General features: G+C 40.8%; 1 protein-coding gene across 1 annotated transcript in view; it reads right to left on the bottom strand.

The window, feature by feature from the left end:
• The window catches only part of LOC111592996 (serine-rich adhesin for platelets), a 63,787-nt gene that overhangs the window by 2,017 nt on the left and 48,133 nt on the right, over positions 1–13,637 (bottom strand). Inside the window, exons 2-3 of the mRNA XM_030223049.1 lie at positions 1,196–2,194; positions 214–1,138 (exon numbers count right to left, since the gene is read on the bottom strand). Coding sequence (XP_030078909.1) covers positions 214–1,138; positions 1,196–2,194 — 1,924 coding nt within the window. The remainder of the gene's footprint in view (positions 1–213; positions 1,139–1,195; positions 2,195–13,637) is intronic.

Raw genomic sequence — 13,637 nt, 5'->3', positions numbered from 1 at the left:
CAACAACAACAACAACAGCAGACAAATCAAAAACAAACAAAAAAACAACAACGATAAGTAAATAGATAATGTAAAGCATAATAAATCGATAAATGGCAACAGCTCAGCAGGCGCCAAATACGCGCGCGTCAGCACACGCTCACTGCAGCAGCTGTCGTCGGCGCTGCTCGCGCTGGCGCTGACGTTGACGTCGCAGCCGCAGTGCAGTTATACCTCGATTGCGATTGTTATCGATGTTATCGCCGGCACCATCATCACCATTATCGTTATCATTAGTCGGCTCAATATCGATAATCGATGTGAAATAGCTGGAGCCCTGCGAATCCGTCTTAATCTCATCCGGTTTCACGCTCTTCAAATCGATCAAATTGAAATGCGGAAAATTCTCAAACGCCGTCACAATATCCATATTATCCTGCAGCACCACCTTCTGGCCAGGATAATAGCGCGATTGCTCGCTGCCCGAGCTGAGTATTGTGGACAAGTGCAGCTGACTGGAGCCACGCTTACGATGCTCGATCAGCTCCTCCAGCGTCATGTTCCGTTGCTCGAGCACTTTGAACAAACGATTGCCCGAACGTCGATCCTCGATCAATTCGAGCAGATCTGTGCGATCGTCCACATCATCGATGAGCAGCAGCGGCTGTTGTTGCTGCTGTTGTTGTTGCTGTTGCTGCTGTTGTTGTTGTGTGCGTATGCGTTGCTTGGTTGGTCGCGCTGTTGCTGTCGGCGCTGGCAAGCGTATGTGATGCGTATTGCTTTCGACTTCATCGAAAAAGTTCTCCAGCTCATCGTTGCTCTCTTGCTGTTCCTCGCTGCTGTTGTTGCTGCTGTTGTTGTTGTTGTTACTGTTGCTGCTGCTGCTGTTGTATGTTGCCGCCGTGCTGACTATGTTGTCGTTCAACTCCAATTCAACATCTTCTATGCCCTCCACGGAATTTCTATCATAGTTGCTGCCAATAATATTGTCGCGCAATCGCTTTGTTTGCTCTCTGCTGTTGCTGTTGCTGTTGCTGTTGCGTGTGCGATAGCGTGTTGCTGTCAGCAATTCGCTGCTGTTTTCCTGCTCAGATGTATCGGCTGCAGCAGCTGTTGCTGCCGTTGTCGTTGTTGTCTCCAGCAACAGCAATTCGTCCTCAGTTTGCTCTGTTGCTGCTATTGTTGTTCCTGCTGTTGCAGTTGTTGTTGTTGCAGCAGCTGTTGTTGTTGTTGTTGATGGGCTTGCGCTGCTTGCAGTTGCTTTAAACAGTCCATGCGGCTTGAGTGTGGAACGCATTTGCTGTCGTTTTTTGTAGAGCGGCAAGCGTGTTGTTGTTGTTGTCGTCGAGCTAACAGCAACAGTTGTTGCTGCTGTGCTGCTGCTGCTTATGCGCCTAGTGCTGCTGCTCTCGCGAGATGAGCTGCCAAATAGCTTTAAACGCTGCAATGCTGGCAACTTATTGGGCTTCGGCTTGAACAGTTCCTCTCGTGAATCCTCCAGCTGCTGTTGCTGCTGCTCCTCTTCCTGCGCCAGAAAGGCAGCGGGTATGCGCCGCACACTATGCTTGTTGCTGTTGCTGTTGCTGTTGTGACTGGCTGCTGTAGCTGCTGCGGCGATTTTGGCCTCCTGGCTGACAGCTGGCGCCACCGCTGTTGTCTGCAGCGCCAGCAGCGCGTTTTGCTTGCCCTTGAGCAGATCATCGAGCGACAGATTCTTCTGCTGCAATATCTCACTCAGGCTAAGGCCGCCCGAGTTCTTCAAAATGTTCTTCAGATCTACAGACGTCTTGCTGCTGCTTGTGGCAGCAATTGGCGGATGTTGCTGTTGCTGCTGCTGCTGCTCCTGGTCTTGTTTCTTGGCCTGGCCGTAGGGTCTGCGGTAGGCTTTGCTGGCGCCTAAGTTGGGCGCTTCCGTTGCACGCAATCGTTGACGTTCGCGCTCCCTTTCTAGCGCTGCCATTGGCTCGCGTATGGGCAACTGTTTGCGACGTCCAGCTCCAGCATCTTCCACATGGCCGCGCCAATAGGCGCCATTCGGTTCGCCCTCCTCCTCGTTGGCGCCCATCGTGGCCAGCGGCAGTTGCGGACGTCGCTTGCGTTTTCCTCCTCCAGCGCCTGCTCCTACACCGCCTGGACGTCGACGAGGCACGGCTGCAGCTGCCTCCGGCGTTGATTTGCCGTCGTCCACAATGAGAGAGACGCCCGTTTGGAGCAGCTGCTGCAAATGATGCGAAAGAGAAAAGAGAGTGAGAGAGAGAGAATGAGGGAAAACATTGTTATCAGATGCTGCAAAAGAGATTTATTGCGCCGGTTAGCACATGGTCAGCGTTTCGATTGGCTTTCATTGATTGATGGACTGCATTGATTAATGACATTTCTGAATGCAGCAGCAACGCAATCAGTGCGCGAGCGACCATCGCTCTGTGTGTGTGTGTTTGTATGTGAATGGATGTGTGTGTGTGTGTAATCAATTTAACACTACTTTTCGTCTATAATCGATAAACAAATGCGAGCATTTCAGAATGCTTCTTTATATATATTATAACTGGCATTTCTTAAGAAGTATCGAAAATGTATCGTTTTTCGATAGCTACAATATTTGCCTAGATATCGTCAATAAGTAATGTTAAAAGTGCTAAAAGCATGTTATCGATAATTGCGCATAGCTATAGAAATATCGTTCAATATTGTGTTTGCGATAATTTCGCTTGAATGTTCAAATATCGATCATCGATGAAGCTTGAATAGCAAATCTTGTGCTATCGATAAGTGTACATTAATCAATAATCGACAATGCTGGCTCTACAATTATCATCGATATCTTCAATTATTATTTCTTAAATGTAGATAATCGATTATTATTAAGCATTTTTGGTTTTTAAAGTGTTAATGTCAGTTATCGATATCTATTTCTATTTGTCTAGGGATGAGAATGCATTAAAATTATCGTCTTACTGATAACTGTAAATATTTCACTAAATAACTTTAGTTGATAATGCTAGAATATCGATAACTGTAACAAAATTTTTACTAAGTGTTTTTAATTAATTGAAAATAATGATATTTTATTATTGCGTTATCGATAACATTAATATGGGTAATCAACAATGCTGGCATTGTAATTATCGCATTATCGATAGCTAGAAACATTTGATTAATCATTTGTGATCATATCGATAATCATATCGATTGCAGCAATGCAATCAATCGATAGCTTGACCGATTTATGTGCTATTAAATTTGATTAACTCTTCAGACTAGCCAATCAATGCTTGCTTATTTATGTCGGCTGCACAATTGCCTTAAGCATTCGCCACAACGTGGCAGACAAGCTGTCCAAACTTCGGAAACTGTTTTAACATTAAAATTGCAAGGCAGAAAGCGAGATGGCAATAGAGCTGAGAGCTGAGTGAGGGCGGCGCATAGACTTAGCTATGGCTATCGACTGAGCTGCCAAACCGTGGCTTCAGGCGCATTTCCGTTCACGTAATTAATTTTCAATTTAGCGCCAAACCCTTGACACCCAACCTTTGTGTCCAAGCCACCCACGTTGTATGCTCTGATGTCTGCATAAGCAGCGTAAAAGCTAGCCTGATTATTCGCAGTTGGATTATTAACGTGCACGGGCTTCCTCCCATACCCGGCCCTAATATAAGGCCTGCCACGCCCCCTTGATTTGACTGAGTAATTGGCTGGTTCCAATGGCAACTCTTTCTCTTTTCCTGCTGCTCGTCCTCGCCCTCCATCCGCGCCCGCCCCCACTCCTAGGCTCTCGTTGTTTTCCCCAGCTCTAATCAGTCTAATGCAAATGCCGATTTGTGCATTTATGAGCTTTATGAGAGTTGTTGACTATGTGTCTGTGTGTGTATGTGTATGGCGTGCCTGTGTGTGTGGTTTGAGCCTTGTAGCCCACATTAATGAAATTGATAAGATTGATTTTTGATGACCTACTAAAAGGCTTGTTTTATTTGTGTCACGCGATTTGCAATGCTCTAAAAAGACTACATATTGAAGACATATTAGATATTTAGGGGGAAACGAGGAAGAAGAAGAAGTGCTAAGCTGTTATGTATATAAAATTTTAAGTTGATGAATTTTTTTTGCATTTGAGCTCTAGCTATTGACTAGCTTATAAATTGAAATCTTGAGTAGAGTCTTACTCTATATTAATGAGTATATGCATAAAAAATAGAGTTTAAATAAGATATGTTGAAATACTATATAGTTCTATATACTTTATATTGGAACTGATGAAAAGTTATCAAAACTTATATATATCGTTTGGAAAATCTCATCATTTTCGATACCTTTTATAACATTGTTTAAGTTTCTGCCTGATTCTGTCATTCATTAAGGCAGAAAAACTCTCAAAATACCTGAGCGAATAATTAAGTTGAAGGCTAATGACAAAACTAAATTGTTGACGTAAAAGTTAAGCAAACAAAGCGCCGAAAAGTTGCTACGAAACTCATTACACAATATGCTGGCTAAAAACAAGAGCAGACAGAGACACAGAAAGAGAGAGGGAGAGAGAGAGAGAGAGAGAGAGAGATGGAGAGGGAAAAGCGGAAAAGTTTTTGCGACAACTGCACACAATGCAAAAATGATGTAAAAATTGAAAACACAAACTCAGTCGGTTGCAGTCACAGAATATTTCAATATGGAACGAAATGGAATGGAACGTCGTTGACACTGCACACACAAGAAAAAACGTCGCCTAAGTCACGCGTGCAACGTGAATAATGTCTATATATCTATTCGATTTCGATAACAAATCGATCAGTTGATATTTGCTTTTGCTGATATATGAGCCTGTATAGGTTTAAATCGATAAGTCTTTGACTTTTGCAGCCTTGCATTAGGTTTTACTTTCTTTTGAGTCACGCGCTCATCTCTATAGCTGCGTAGATCCAATTGCAATTTGCTGGGCGAAAGGGCATTAAACGCATTTCCTCTTGAATCGGTTGAGCTGTCTGGCAACGCTCGCTGTGTGACATGTTTTGCTGCCCTTGTTGCTGTTTTTGTTGTTGTCCACCTTTCAAATTGGATGAATACCAGAATAAAGCCCTAGCTGGCAACTTTTGCTCATTTTTTTTCTATTTTGGTTTTGTGTTGAGGTTTTTTCTATGCGCATTGAAAATGCTTGAAGCGGGTAATTTGTTTATGTGAGAAACTAGAGCAAGAGAAGAACAATGAGATCGATGTTTATCGATTTTTTCTTATAACTGAAAGGCTATAAGAGCTGACGAGAAGAAATTTGTTTTGCAATTTCCAGACTTCAATAAAATAATGCTAAGAGTTTTGCTCTTTGAAAAAGTGGAAAGTCTACGAAATAATATAGGTCTTTGCTGTCCTTCTCGAGCTAGGGTATATTGTAGTCGGTCAGTTATCGATGCAAGCTGTCTTGTTTCAATTTGGCCAAGTTTTTGGCTGCAGAGATTGCATGCATAATGAAGATGGACGTCAATGGCAATCGAATTGTTTCATTCAGCAAAGTTTTAAACAAAGATCCCAAAAGCGAATAGGAACTGAGCGGAGCTATGCCACAGCCAGCCAGCCAGCAATTGAGGGCGCAAAAAGCAGAGCGGTCCATGCAATGAGCAAAAGACGGAACAAAAAGCAGGCAGAGTAGGCGCCTGACATTGGGAGCAGCTTTAAAAATGCAATCCAGCGCGTGTTTTTCTTTTGCTTTCGTTGCTTTTATTTTTCTCGTTGTTTTTGCAATGCATTAAATCAAATGGAGACGCTCGAGAGAGCCAAAGAGAGCATGAGAGACAGCCTCTGATGGGGCATGTGTGCGTGTGTGTGTTGACAGCAATGGCAACACTTTAGAACTTGGCCTGTCACCAGCAGCAACAGCAACACCAGCAGCAGCCTTAAAAAAGTTTGCGGAGTTTTTATAGTCACATAAGCTTACTCCGTTTGCTCTCTTTTGCATACTGGCCCAGCAGCTTATGCAGGGTGTATTGGCTCGTGCGTCTGTTTAATCTGAAAGCTAGCTTTAAATTTGGCTCAAATATGCAAATATCAATATATTTATGCATACATGAATGTATAATATAATAGCATTTTGTTGACTTTTCGAGCTTTCAAAGTTATATTTGAAAAAGTTGCGTTCGTCAGCTACAAATGTTAAGTCCCACAGAAGGCCTTGCTTCTATATAGCTATATATTCTAGCTGGCTTGCTTCTTTGTCGTGCTACTTCTGCTAAGCTGCAACTAGTTGTGAATTCGAAGCGTACAGATTTAGCAAAGTGCGTCCAAGTGAGTTCAACTTGCTTGATATTATTTTTTTGTCTTTCACATAATTTATAAACACTTAGGCTTAGCTAAAAAAAGGTTGGACACAAATATCTGTGAATATGGAATATGTGTTTGGGCACTTCTAAAATCCAATTCAACAAATGGGAAAAATCTTTATAAAACAATAATTTTTTTTTTTAATTTTTGTTGCATTTTTTTTTTAATTTGAGCGAGAATTACGCAGTCGGTGCTAGCCTGTTTACTACATTTTCTACTTCTAATTTTTTTGTTGTTGCTATTTCTGTTATGCTTTGTGCCATTTTTTTGTTCGTGCACCTTTTGACCCTATTTCTGGCCAGCGGGCAGTTTATTGCCCAAGCTGTTGAGCTACAGCGTTTTCTTCCAGTTTATCAATGCTATTGTTGTTGTTGTTGTTGTTGTTGTCGTTGTCTGCTGCAGTCGATAAATGTCAATGTTAGCGTTAAAGTTGTCAACGGGCGTGAGAAACAAAACAAAAAAGAAGCATAACTCCCTCGTGCCTCAACACCTATTGCAGTTGACAACTAGTTGACGTGGCTCGGTCTTTTTAATTTTCCATTAAAATGTGAAAGTCTGGCCACGCCATAAGCCAAGATTGTATAAACAGCTAAGCTTACGACATCACTTTTATTCAAATCTTGCAGCAAACTATAAGCCTAAGTGCTGCCAGGTGGCAACGCTGCATTTCTTCTACCCCATCTGTGTGGGCTTACGAAAAAGTAGACGTGGCATTCCGGAGACTTTTAATTTACATTTACATAAAGTCAGCTCAGCTTCTGTGACATTTCATCAATATCAAATATTTAACGAGCACTGACAAAATTTAACTAGTACTCAAGGAGCGCTTGGCTAGTCTTAAATATAATTTTATTATACACTCAAAATTTTTAATAGGCACACGAAGTCTAAACACTTAGCTGCTCAAAGTGTTACACTGCTCGTCAAACTTTAACTTTGATTATCAATAAGATTTTAGAGCGTGTACAGTTTAAAGAGACATAATCGAGATATGCATGGAGATGGTTAAAAGTGCTTGTTAAATTTTGACAAGAGCTTTTATTATGATGATACGTTTATGTTATTTTAGTTTCTTAAAACCTTTCCACTGACTTTTCAAATTAAATTGAGATATAGTTCTTACACTCATTGTCCTTTGTGCTCAGTAATTCTTGTGATACTTCATATAAATATATCTATATAAACTACGTATATATATATATAACTTTGGGTTTCTCTATTGAGATATCTTATGCATTGTTCATCAATCAATCAAGCTTTGCTTGCAAACTTTGTTATCGAACTTTGTATCTGTGCTATAACTATATATATAAAGCACAAACTTTGTTAAGCTTTATGCACTTATAGAACAGGAATATTTGGCAATTTTTGGCGCAGCGAAGTCCCGATCAAAGGAAGGACACACTAAAGACTTAAGTGGCGCGAGAGGCAGCCCATCCTGTGGTGGGGTGTGTTTGGTACTTGCGCTTGTTGTTGTTGTTGTTGTTGTTGAAAGCCGCAAAAAGCTGCTTAGCCGGTGCTTGTCGCGCGTTGTTGTTGTTGTTGTTGTTCTCTCTCTGTGCGCTTTTCAGTCCAAGCATGCAATAGACCCACCCAACACCACAACTCGTTCGCCACCGCTGACCGTGGCAACCCTTTCTACAGCGTCTTTTTCTTCTTCCTGTTTCTATGCCTCTCCCGCTCTCTCTGTTTCTTTCTTTTTTTTTAACCACTTCAAACAAGTTGCTGCTTTTCATAATTAAATTGAAAAATTTATGCGCAATTAAATGGAAAACTTTGCTTTGTGGTCCAAAGCCACGCAAAAGCCAATGCGAGGGCGAGCGAGACTAGCAGACAGGCAGGGGGCGCTTGGTAGTAGAGGGGAAGGAAGAGCGAGTGGCAGTAAGTAAGAAGCGCAGCGTGTATTTGACTAGACCATACCCTGTACATTTTCTACATTTTCATTGTATTCAAATTTTTGTAATGCTCCAAAAAAATATAAAAAATCTTTAAGTCTGATTCGAACTCTAATCTTAACTTTAGCTTCCTAAGTCTGACAACAATTAAAATGTAGAAACTGCTCAAATAGAAATGTGCATAGCTCTAATACAGCACTGTTCTACAGGGTATATCACAAGAGCAATTGCAAATAGCTAAAGAGCGAAAATGATTGTGGTCTCACGACTTGTATATATTGCATTAAGTGATGGCATCTGCTATTGTAACTAATCTTTTCTGTGCTCTTTCATCTTCCAGTTGGGCTGTGTCAACGGTAACGACGCGTCAGAATCTGGTGCCCCGAGTGCTGGGCGTTGATGGCGGCGCCGAGCTGCCAAGTCAATTGGATGGCTTTGGCGTAGGCGCCGATGGGCAGCCAGAGACGCCGTCGGGCGTTAACAATTTACCAATATCGGCATTGATACCCTATTGGGATATGGCGAATCATCGTTGTGGAAAAATCACTTCGTTCTACGACCAGGCCGCACAGCAAATGGAGTGCTCAGCCCAGGAGCCATACAAGTCGGGCGAACAATACTTTATCTACTACGGCGATAGATCGAATGCGGATCGACTAGTGCATCATGGGTAGGTGTTCGTGAGTCTACCAAACTCTTTAGTCGACTCTAATTCTTTCTCTTCTCTTTCAATATAGTTTTCTGGACATGCAGAACGCGAAAGATTATGTGCACATACGTTTGGGTCTCAGTCCAACGGATGCGCTAGCCGAGAAGCGTGCCATGCTGCTCGCAGAGCTGAATATTGAGCGCAAAGCGGAGCTGCGCGTGCTGCCCGCACCGGAGCACATATCTGGCGAGCTGTTGGCATTTGTGCGCGTCTTTAATATGAGCAAGGAGCAGCTGGAGCATTGGTGCAACGACTTGCAGCGTGCTGTCGACCTGCTGCACATCGATTGTGCACTCGAAACGGATCTGGAGACGCGCACCTGGCAGTATCTATACCAGCGGCTAAAGTTGCTGCTCGGCGTGCTCGAGGCGACGCTCAAAGAGGCCGATGAGCAGCAACAGCTCGAAGCGCTGCAACAGCAGGACGAAGCATCTGAAATTGATATTATGGTCCTACAATATCGTCAACTCGAGCGGCGCATACTCAGCGATGCGCTCCAGTATGCACAAGAGCGTCTCAAGGTCTAAGATCTAGATCGATTCGATTTTTTTGTTTGACCCAATATAAAGACTACGAAACCTATCCTAGTGAAGCCTAAGAAATCAGATCATACGAAAACTCCAGCAATATTATTTTGGGGCTTCAGTCTCTCAAACTGTGTTTGTATAATTTTTCTTTGCTTATTTTTTTTGCTTTAATTTTAATTAATTTATTTGAGAATCAATTAAAAATTATTTTTATTAAATTTGTTTATTCAATAGCAATATTTCAATTCATTTGCAATTCTTGATTTACATTTCATATATTTCTCTTTGATATCATCTGCATTAAATTATTGCTTTTATTGTTTTTTTTTTATATTTATAAATATAATTTATAGTTTTTACTAATGAATTAATAATTGTTTTGTGTTCGTTTCTTGCGCCATATGAAATAAATGAAATTAAAAAATGTTTAGAAAAAGATCTTTGTAGAATATCGAGGACTTTAAGGAATAGTAAGAAACTATTTAAAGTATAAGTGAATTGAATTCACAATATCTCGTGAAAATTAAATAAATTTGTCTTGCATGCCAAATAATATTGATTAAATAATTAAAGTAGAAACAAAAACAATTTTATTTGGATATATGGAAGTCGAAATGACAACAGTACAAAACACAACATACAACGTACAACACACAACATAAAACAAACAGCAAACAATAAAATACATACAACATTCAACATTCAACATTCAACATTTAAGATTTAACATTTAACATTTAACATTTAACATTTAACATTTAACCTTTAACATTTAACATTTAACATTCAATATTTAACATTCAATATTTAACATTCAACGATTAACATTCAACAATTAACATTCAACAATTAACATTCAACATTCAACATTCAACATTCAACATACACAATACACAATACAATACAACATACAGCATACAACGCACAACAGACAACAAACAATACATTCATCAACAACATGCTGCAACTTACGATATTAACTCAACAACAATAGCAGCATACAATAAAAAAAAATAGCAAAATACAATAAAAAACCACAACAACATCGGCAACAGCAACATCGACCATAACAATCATTAATAGCAGTAACAATAGTAGCAGCAGCTAACAAGCAATAAGAACATCAACAGGAGACAACAGCCACAACAAATGACACCAACAAATCGAAAAAAAAGAAAATGGGGAAGTATCATCTAGAAAATGGGCGCATCCAATGCAAATGAGCATTAAAAACAAAATCGCCTTAAAATGTATGAAAATGCGCTTAAGTGCTTAAGTAGCACAGACCCAACACACACACACACACACATATATAGACACACACACATACACACATGCAATTACCAAACACACATTGAGAAGCAGCATAGAGCATTTGGATTAAAACAAGCCATGCTTCTAACCACGTGTCCATGTGGCCGCCCCTTTGTCAATGTTGCTGTATGTGTGGTCTATATATATATGTGTGAGTGTGTGGTGTGTGTGTGTTTGTATGTGGCAATATGTGTAGATTTATGTAAAGCATTGCTGTGCGTCGGAATACGTGCGTTCGAATCTTGATGAGACGCAGACAGACAGTCAGACGAATGGGACAATTCAAATATGCCATAAAGGATACCCTAAAAAGGACAAAGGGAAATGCTTCAAAATTCACTTTGTAGTTGGCAAGGCGTAGCCTTTTGTGAATTATGCCCAAAAATCGTAGGAAATGCGAGTCAAGTCGATTAGAGTTTGTGCTTTTGTCTATGCAAATGTAACTTTAGGAATTTTGGCTTGTCTCGAATTCAGTGTTTCTTATTAACAGTTTTTAATTGGATTTGAATTCAATTTAGACCATAAAGTCAACTAATATTGGGTATTCATTTTGCTATTAGTCAGCTGGAAAGTGAATAAATCTGTCAATCGTACTGAGAGTTAGCTTTAATGCTGCTAGTTAATCAAACGGTCAATTTTTTAGTACAAATTCAGTCACATAATCAGTCAATCACTCAGTCAGTCATATACTCAATCACATAATCAATCAATGCGTCTTTTAGCTAGTCAGTCATTCAATCAGTGAGTGCATCATTCAGTCACTGAATCAATTTTTAAGTCAGCCATTCTGTCAATCTGCCAGTAATTCCATAGTATTTAGTTAGTCTGTTAATCAATCAATCAATCAATCAGTCAGTCAGACAGTCATTCAGTCAGCCAGCTACATCAATCATTTATTAACCATGATGGAATACATCAAGTCAAGTCAAGCTTGTCGATACATATATATCGATAAATACACACATTTGTAGCTTACCCTTTACGATCAATCAATCAAACTAAGCCACATTGTAGATTCTGACACACACGCACAGCTCGTGTCAACAAATGCCTTCGAGTTGTGTGCTGTAGTTTTGCGTTTTGGTCCACCCCAAATTGCAGCGGCTTATGCGAGGGCAAAAGCAAAAACGCAAAAATCTTTGAAGGCCGATGGGCGTGACCATTTGCTAATTGCTTGACAGCAACAAATTGGCCAGTCCAATTAGCAACTTTAAAGCGGCCGGCATGGGTGGTGCGAGAAGGCCTAGTGGGTCGTAGGCGGGTGGTGCAAGTTTAAGTGATGCGATTGCAATTTCGGCTTTGGCGTTTGTGCAGCAAATGCAAAAAGTCAGCAACGAGCAAAGCAACTGGAACAGCTGCAGCAATGGCAATCGATGGCATAAGCCAAACTAAATTGCTAAGAGGATACACACACACACACACACACACACACACACACACACATACATACATACATATATTTCAATCAACTGCCTAAACACTTTTCAAATTGTGCAATTGAATTGAAAGCGCGAATCTGTATATATATATCACGGATTTCTATTGGCTCAGAGACAGCGTTGGTAGTGGGCTCTATGTGCAGTGGGCGTGGCATGTGAATAGCCGATTCAAATAGCTATTCAAGTGTCAAATCAAATGTCGCGCAAGTGGTTAGCAAGTGGTTGACGCCGTTGGTTGCATTACTGATGACTTTTGTCGCGCCATTTTAATGACATTTTCAAAGTGTTTGCATTTCCAATTTGCCAGCAAAACGAGAGAGACAGAAGGGCAGAAAGAGAGAGAGAGAGAGTCGAGCGAGAGAGCCAGATGATATGGAAGCTGTGTATATGCCGCTGGCATAAACATTAAGCCAAAATCAAATATGCATTCCACTTGTCAGCAGGCAGAGTAGCACAGCCACTGTGCCATAATTAAGAGCAATCACTCAATATTTCAACTAGAATTTTGGGTACTCTACAAAGCAGGTAGTTTGAGTGTCGAATAAACGGAGCTAAAAATAATCAGAGCAAGCCTTAAAGAGTTCAGTTAACTCATGCTGGTCAAACACAGCAATTATTGTGACTTTTACAGTGCATTTAGTCGTTAAATAAATTTAAGTTGTTGTCTTAAGAGCAATTGATTCTACTCTATTATAAATTTGGCTTGTGCATGGAGCCTAACATTATATATTTACTCTGATAAATCGTTTCAAGAAGCTTTTGTCAAACAAGCTTTAAGCAAGAAAATGCTCCATAATATGAATTTAACTGAATTGTATGCAACTCTTGGCTAAATGTGTCTGGCAACAGGCTCTTCGCATGCATAATATATATCAGAAGCAGCAGCAGCAGCACCTGATACTTAATGTGAAAGCCTTTCGACTGTCGGTTAGCTGATTAAACGGAAATATGTTAATGGCTGCTGTCCATTAAGTGAATTCCATTTGAAGAATTCTCAAAGTCAGAGAGGTGGGCGCTTAATATGCTCATCAATAGTTGGACATCATTTGGCCATGCTGCGTATACGTAACGTGTGCGAAGCGGCATGACGTATACGCCGCGTCGACTCGCAAGCGTCATTAAAAGGAATAAATAATGCGCAGCGCACACACAAACCTATACATATTCCGTGTCTGTGTGAGTGTGTGTGTGTGCCTACAATATGATTAAACATATTTTTCAGCTGGCTGGCAAAGAAGCTGGCAAAATGGAGAAACGCCTGCACTTAAACCCAGTGGCTGTGCGGGGTGGTCGGTCAGGTATGCCATAAAAACAGATTGTAATCTGCGTAAGTGGAAGTGGCCACATTTGGTTGCAAGCAGCGTGCCAGTGTCAGTGTGGCCCGTTGGCCATGCACCACACGAAACGTAGCATGCAAAACAACAAGCGAACTATTGAGAATGTTGCAATACGAACGAGCGAAAGGACGAATGGC

Source organism: Drosophila hydei, unplaced genomic scaffold (assembly GCF_003285905.1).
Source record: "Drosophila hydei strain 15085-1641.00,03,60 unplaced genomic scaffold, DhydRS2 tig00000090-arrow-arrow-pilon, whole genome shotgun sequence".
In the NCBI taxonomy this organism is placed as follows: Eukaryota; Metazoa; Arthropoda; class Insecta; order Diptera; family Drosophilidae; genus Drosophila; species Drosophila hydei.
This window is presented reverse-complemented; position numbering and strand designations above follow the sequence as displayed.